The following is an 8,116-nucleotide window of genomic DNA, read 5'->3' on the forward strand; positions in this document are numbered from 1 at the left end:
AATTTTTTCTCAAAAATCGGACCCGGTCATGTTTTGGACATTGTTAATACGCATCTTTAAGCAAAAAATCAGAAAAAACCAATGATGAAATCTCGAGAAAATGTCAAAAAACCGGTTTTTCCGGCATATTTCCGGCATTTTCGGCCGGAAAAATTTTTTTTTCGAAAATCGGGCTCCGTCACATTTTGGGCATTGCCATTTTGCATCTTTGTGCCAAAAATCAGAAAAAACTAATGAGCCAATCTCGAGAAAAGCTGGTAACAGACGGACGGACGGACAGACGGACGGACGAACAAAGGTTAATTTATAGGACCTCCAGGTAGGTCCAAAAAACCTAAAATTTAAATACAATTTAGAAATAAAATCAAAAAAGGGCGACGATTGTATTAAAGGTACAAGCCTTCTGGAGTACCCTCTTGTTTTCGATACAAGACGTTCTCCTTCGCTTTTTTGAAATCTTCATTCGTAACCTTCATTCTTCGCTCTCGTAAAGCGAGAAGACCGGCTTCCGTACAAATAGCCTGCGAAGGAAAAATATAACATCGTAAATACCAAAGCAGTGTGCAGACGAGTTTCTACTCCACCTTTATTCACTAAAAATCCCTTTTCAAAAAATCTCTACCCCCAAAGAAAAGTAATTTTACCAAGAATCCGCGAACCCTGGTCAGCGGTTGAGAATATTATTGGTCAATTTATAGGCCGAAAACCCTGAAAAGAGGATCCTTCGAAAAAGTTAAATTGTAAATGACGTAAGTTATTTCAAGGTGTAACAAATATTTTAAACAAATCTTAGAAGGTTTAAATTGAAATGACGAAGAGAAAATGAGTAAAAAATAGCCTAAACTCTCCTAAACTTTCACCAAATTACCCAAATCTTATAATGGGTATAGCAAGATGTCGAGCATCATACTACAAGCAAAATCTCATGCGCTGAGTCCAGCTTCGCTATACAAGTGTCCTTGATTTTACAAACTATTACCTCAGTACAAGTTATTTCCTAATCCTAACTAGAAATTTGGTGGCATATTATTGTTTCATATTTCCCTGTTAAAAATTCTACCCATCATCCCTTTGCAATCCCCTCTCTGTTGTTTACATCTCCCTTTATAGGTCAAACTTTATTGTTCCTCCCTTTAGTGAATTTTCGAAAGGTCCTACCAACCCACTTAGCTAGGGAGGGATATCACTATATTAAGCGGTGAAAAACTTTCGTTTCTAATATCCAGTGAGCTCTGTGAGCAGTGAGTAACTTCTTTTATCTCGAGACTAAATTTTGGACGTACGCTACCCTATAAACAGAGTTACAGACATTGTTGGTTAGAATTTGACGCACCTTGATATCAGCTCCGGATAAATCATCTTTGGCTAAAATATATTCTTCTAAATCGACATCTTTGGATAAAGTCATTCTATTGGTGTGGATACCGAAGATTCTTCGTTTAGTTTTTTGATCGGGAAGAGGGAATTCAATTTTCCTGTCGATACGGCCTGCAATGCAAAGAAATGAAATGATGAGGACTGGATAAACTTTGGTAGGTGTTCAAATGAAAGAATTTGTGATCTTTCCCATGATCAGTCTTCAAAATATGACAAATAAAATAAAATAGAATGAAGAGACGAAAGTTTACCTGGTCGAATCAGAGCAGGGTCCAATGAATCTATTCGATTGGTTGCCATTATAACCTATAAAAGCATGGAAAACATGTATGAAATGGAAGTAACAGTTTGGATATTAAAAAATTCAGCTTTGAATATTTTAAAAACATCATACAGCTCCTTTCCTCCGCACGATAAAGGGGGAGGTTGTCTCATTAACCGGATATAAATTGCAGTTTTAGTTTTTTAACGGTCTGAGAAATACTTCTCAAATACCTTGACATCACCACGACCATCAAATCCATCCAACTGATTCAACAATTCCAACATAGTTCTCTGAATTTCACGTTCACCTCCAGAATTGGAGTCGTATCTGGGGAAAAGAAAAACGTTAAAATTTTTTTACAGATGTGTCAAAAAGCAAATCTGAAAACTGTCCTTTGAAAATTGATTTCCACAATCAGAGCTTAGTGGCTGAGGTTTTTTGAAAACTAAAGCCTATCGAAGAAACTTCTCATTCCCGACAAAACTATTGAAACTTTAAATACATACACAAAAGTATAGCTCTACCTTGTTGGGCGGTCAGTCTACATGGCTGTTATGTGTTGTCTACGCATTTGTATGCAGCAAAGAAATCATTTCTGCAAAAATACTCGTAAAAACAGCGGAAAGATCCCGGGAATGCGCCAGGGACGTTTCCCTGGGAATGGGAACCATTCCACGGTACTCAAAACAGACGAGAATGGTCAAACCTTTTAGTGCCGACCGCGTCTATCTCATCGATGAAAACAATTGAAGGCGAATGTTCTTCAGCGACGCGAAATAATTCACGCACCAACTTCGGTCCATCACCCTAAAAACAACCAATATGATACAATAATCACGTTACTTTTAGAAAGTTATTGGGTGACTTGCAACTAAATTTTACACCAGTAGCAAATTGATTTTAAGAAGTGATATGGCATTTGAAGCACTTACAGTGGCGAATACTTTAGTCGAACAAAAAGAGGAGAGAAAAGGGTTTGGAAGTATTACCAAATATTTTTGTATAAGTTCGGAGCCGACAACACGTAAGAAGGTGGCAGATGTTTGGTTTGCGACAGCTTTTGCTAGCAGCGTTTTTCCTGGAAAAAGAAAAAGAAGATAAAACCGTTCTGCTCGGTTTAAGAGAAAAAAGGATTAAATATTCTAATATTGGCGAAGGCCGTGATGAAATCAACACCGTGTAATGAAATAAATCAATTTGCTATTTGATAAAAAACTTCAAAACTCTTTTTTAATTCCCGATCCTTTAAACACAACATCTTCTATTCGATATAGGAAGGAAAAAATATGATTTAGCATGTGATTAAAATGTGATTCTTTTTTAAAAGGTACTAAAAATTGAGATGAAAAAGAAATGAAAGCCAAAAGAAATGATTCTTAATGCAAAAAGGGAAAAAGAAATTCAAGGGTGGTATATAAGAACACGTCAGGGGCTTATTTTGTAGATTCGCTCGTATTTATGTTTTTGGAGAGTAAGAGGAACTTAAGAAAGACGCATCTTCTCCATCAACAAACACTGCATCGGAACAGAAAATAGTTTTGCATGACGACTATGGATTGTCTAAACCCTTCCATATTCCTACATGCAACATTCAGAACGTTGGCAACACCCCTCTTCATTGGCGCATGCCTTATAGCAGCTCTTGGGAATACCTTTTGTTTGGTAGTGCTTAGACAACCATCACAACGAACTAAATCCAACAAGTTTTTAATCTCACTGGCTTTAAGTGATTGTTTGGTGGGCTACATCTCGTTCCCTATGGCAATCTGGTTACTACAGAATGCGTCGAGATCACCAGGTCCCCTAGCAACGCAATGTTTGGTCGAGAGAGTTTATATAAGTTTCACCTATTGGACATTCGGTTCATCCAGCATATCCATCATCTTCATCGCGTATGACCGTTTCCTTCTTATAACCAAACCTTCTCAGCACAAGAAGATATTACCTGATCGCAAGATCTTCTATATAATCCTAGCCTACTGGGTACTGGCTTTCATCTTTGCAGTTGTCTTGTGGATCAATATTTATCTTTTTGTGCTCAATGGGCTACTATTACAGGTGACACCGACCTTACTTTTATGCACAAGCTATTATTACGTAATGAAAGCTGTAAAGAACAGCCGAAAACGCATCAACATGCATACTGATGGCAAGACCAGGCATCAGAATAATACCTATAATTCATCTGATTCCATCAAATCTACCAAATACGGCCTGGAGAGAACACTTAAGCAAATGAAAAAGGACGAAAATCAATATCTAGAAAATACATCAAATGAAACAAAGACGCAGCTCCACAAAGAAAGAAGTGAAAACAGAAAAATGAAACTCAGCCATTTTCAAGATAAGAAGAATACTGAAGATATAGAAAAGTCAGATCTGACCAAAAATCACGATAATGAAGAGGGTGGACCAATTAGAGTTATGGTCAAATCGTACTCGTTCCCAGGAACAAAACAAACAACAGAAGCAAACATCAAGAATGGAGCGACTGACAATATGAAGACCAAGAGAGGAGAGACATCTAACATAGAACAGCATGGGCAATCTATAAAAAAGAGAACTCAAACTTGTCAGGAAGATAAAAGAACAGCCTTTGATAGGACTCGCAAGAAAGCTCGCACACATAACAGAGAAAGGAAGTTGGCGAGAAAAGTGACAACTTTGATACTCTTTTATCTGATTGCTGTACTGCCTGGTATCATGATTTACATCCTTACTTTCGCTGCTTTCCTTTTAAACCGGCCCAGCCCTGGTTTTGACACTACGCCTTACGTCATTTCGTTTGGAGTTTTCTGCGCGTTATCTAACTCTGCTGTCAACCCTGCCATTTATATAAAAAATGACCCAGAATTCAGACGGGCGTGCAAAATGGTGATTAGACGAATAAGAGACACTATCCAAAATTTCTAAAGACATTCGTGAACAGCTCACAGCCAGGGAAATAATTTATTGATAGCTTTTTAAGAGCAACTTTCAGTTAGAATTAGAAAAATAAATAAATTAAATTTGATTAGAAAATTAATGAGTACTCTCTGACACTATTCATATTGTTAGCATTAAGTCATATTTTGGTTCATTTCTCTATTTATTCTAATAACTATACACTCCCTCGATATCTGGCAGTGATCTAGCAAAAGTGTTTTTATAAATTTCAAATCCCTTAACCCCTCTTTCAAAAATGATTCAATCGAATTCTTCTTTCGAATGGGCAAATAATATCCCAGTTCTAAAATTGTCGCAATGGATCTTTCCAAACAGAGCAAAAATATTACTGAGCCAAATCCAAAAAGCTAAGCCTCCAAATTTGGACTGTACTCTACCCTGTGAAATAAATTTGTTCCACAATTTCTTTGGCGCCAGGGGGTCGACAAACGTACACAGTCTTTTTTGAATCACCTAGTATGAGACTTATCAATCACAATCTGATTAAGGAATCAAAAAAATCCTTCACCTGTTCCAGGGGGTCCGTAGAGAATGACTCCTTTGGGTGGTTTGATCCCCATTTCTTCATAAAGTTCGGGATGTGTTAACGGCAATTCTACCGATTCCTAAAATGTTAAAGAAGAAAATGATAAAAGTAAATTGATTATTAAATTTATTGACATATTGATCTACAATAAAAAAGGTCTAAAAATTTAGAAAAGTATTGAAAAATTGAGATGAAATTGAAATGATATCAAAAATAAATTAAAGGTTAGCAGGCAATTTACTTGAAATATTCGCTAGTTTTTGAATTACTTTTCTGTGACGGGCAAAAAGCGGTTTACCTTACTGCAAACTAAGATTCTGAATAGGAGTCAAAATAGTTAAATTGTGGTTTATTGAACCTTAATTTCTTGAATCTGTTTATCGAGACCTCCGATATCTGCGTACGATTCTTGTGGTGCTTTGTCGAGTTTCATGACGCTCACCATGGGGTCGGTATCGTCACCTAGCACCCCGATCACCGCGTGAACCTAGAAAATACAAAAACATTCATTCCATGATGGTCTTCTTTTCAAATAAGAGTTAAAAGAGGGATAAAAATGGATAAAATGCCCATTAGTTGAAATTAATGATCAACCCATACGTCAAATAGGAAGTATTAGTTCGGTATTTGTAACTTTTTTTCAAGCTCTTTACAAAATATTCTCCAAAAACACTTGAAATAAATTGCTCCTTGATTGAGTATGGATAAAGGATACACGAACGTTCTCGAACTTTTTCTGCTTTCCCAGTAATTTTCACAAAGCGAAAAAGTATATCCGATATCCTATTAGAGCTTTTGTTTACTGGATATTTTCTTTTACACATTACACTGAAACTCTAAACAGAACACTTACTCTAAAACCTGTTCAGACCCGCAATTAGTGTGAAAGCGTTGCATTGGTATACTTTACTTTTATTTTACAAAGATACGTACTTTGTGATTGAGTAAAACGGAGCAGCCTGGTTCTAAAAGATCTTTATCGACGAATGATAACATGCTGACGTAATGTTCTGAGCCAACAGATGTGGAAACGATAGCGTGGTTGTCATCGATGATTTCTTCCAGTGAACCAACAGACATTGGTGTACCACGAAGATCATCTACCTTGCTGCGTTCTTCCTGTTAAATACAAAAGAAGATATTATGCTTATATCAAAATGCTTATATCAAAATGCTTCTTCATTGCAAGATGCATTGCAAGAGGTTCAAATCTCTCATAGATAGGTGTGTAAAATGTGAAATAGGTCACATTGTCATAAAACACAAAGATTCAACTCATCAAGATATTACTTCGTGTTTTTCTTCTTGTGGCTTCAATCGTTCTTGATTCTGAATGAATTCTTCTTCCATCAATAAGAAATCTTTGATACGTTCCAGTTTTAAAAGCTTCAGACGACAATTTCGGTGTGGTGTGACTATTGATAGAATACAAAAATAATCATACTACAGTAGGTAAATATTAGAAGCAGCCCATAGTTAATATCATGAAATCACTTGATGCCCATTTCCAATACTTTGTATAATTAGATGGGTATGGGTTAACAGTGATAACCGAAATTGAGGCAAAAAATTTGAGAGCAATTGCAATTATTACTGGAAGTATGAAGTAGCAATTAATATAGCATTTTCCATACCAACAGGTAATTTATTAGCAGCATCTGGTCCTCGATTCTTTTTAGCTTTTTTGCCAACACGTGTTGGAATAGGTGGTTCATATTTCTTCTTCTTGTCCTAATTAAGTAAAAGACTCACGTTTTTTATAAGAACAAACTATATAAGTACGTAAGGCTATGACGTTAAATAAAATATTAAAGAACAAGTTAAAAACATTTCAAGGCTTTGAAACACCCAATTTCTAAGAAATTACACAAAAAATACTCAGAAAATAGTGAAAATAAGAGCGTTCTAAGACTCAACATCTTTTAAGGTTTGCATGATATTCTTAAATACAGATAGTTCCCAAGTAATCAAATAATCTTAACCCTATTCGTCCTAGGAGGGGGCTGTTTCTGTTTGGAGGTCAAATTATTGGTAATAGTACCTGAAATAATAGAGCTTTTGCCATGAAATTTTCTGTAAATTTCTAACTTTTATTTAGCTTCAAAATAAAATAAAATTTTAAACCTAAAAACTTTCACACTATGGGCATGATGACATTTCTGACCGTAAGGTGTCGCAAAAATTGACACTTTTCCAATACAAATTTATTGTTAATGTCAAATATATCGTTTAAACCGTAATTTATTGAATATTTAGGACAAAATAAGCATTTTAAACTTTTTTCTAAAGCCTTTGTTAGAATACATTAGCTATTTATAAGAACAAAGGAAATCTTCGGTTTTTGCTCACTTTGGGTATGATGAGTGATGTCATCAAAAAAAATTTTTTGTCAAAAGTTACCTTGTGTAACAAGGATCTTGTGTGCCAAATTTTATCCAAAAAGACCAACTAGATCAAAAGTTAAGGGGTGGTACAGGAAAAGCTCCCCCCCCCCTTAGCTCTGAACCGCCCCTAAAAGCCTAGTATGAATAGGGTTCAAGCAGGTTTAAGGCCAAAAGGGAATATCAGCACTCCTAAAACCTGAAGGTTTGATAACTTTTAAGTAGGTGTCAGCTTTATCACCAGATTGTTGTACAATGAGAGAAAATGATAATGTGTAATTAGACAAATGATATAGTAAAATGCAATCTTAAGTATATGAAAAATATGAGAAATCCTTACCTTGTCATCTTTTTTGCCACGGCCACCACCAGGTCCTGATTGGTTTTGCCCCTAATACCAAAAAGAAATGAAAAAGTTATCTTTTACCTAAAAAGTCTGAATTTTTAATAAAAAGCACAACTGTTTTTTAAATTTGATGTCATTGAAGGATTGAAGTCAAAAATTGCAATCGCTGTGCGGGCAAGTGGAGACAGGCCTAAAAGTACATGTAACCTAGTTCACAAGGTTTTATTTTGACGCTTAGGAATTAGCAATAAATTTTAATTGAAATTTGAAAAATA

At 35.7% G+C, this 8,116-nt stretch overlaps 1 protein-coding gene across 1 annotated transcript; it reads right to left on the bottom strand.

Annotated features, from left to right (window-relative positions):
* Window positions 1-302: 302 nt before the first annotated feature.
* On the bottom strand, window positions 303-7,886 carry LOC136797776 (26S proteasome regulatory subunit 4; the record flags this gene model as incomplete). The annotated part of the gene is given in 12 exon segments (XM_067054366.1): window positions 303-521; window positions 1,334-1,488; window positions 1,629-1,683; window positions 1,873-1,969; window positions 2,349-2,449; window positions 2,632-2,720; window positions 5,097-5,193; window positions 5,473-5,601; window positions 6,048-6,233; window positions 6,405-6,529; window positions 6,749-6,845; window positions 7,836-7,886. Coding segments are annotated over 12 exon segments (1,317 nt in total), but the record flags the coding sequence as incomplete, so codon positions are not given.
* Between the last annotated feature and the right edge of the window lie 230 nt (window positions 7,887-8,116).

The sequence above is a fragment of the Clytia hemisphaerica genome, unplaced genomic scaffold (genome assembly GCF_902728285.1).
Source record: "Clytia hemisphaerica strain Z4C2 unplaced genomic scaffold, Clytia hemisphaerica genome assembly, whole genome shotgun sequence".
Taxonomy (NCBI): Eukaryota; Metazoa; Cnidaria; class Hydrozoa; order Leptothecata; family Clytiidae; genus Clytia; species Clytia hemisphaerica.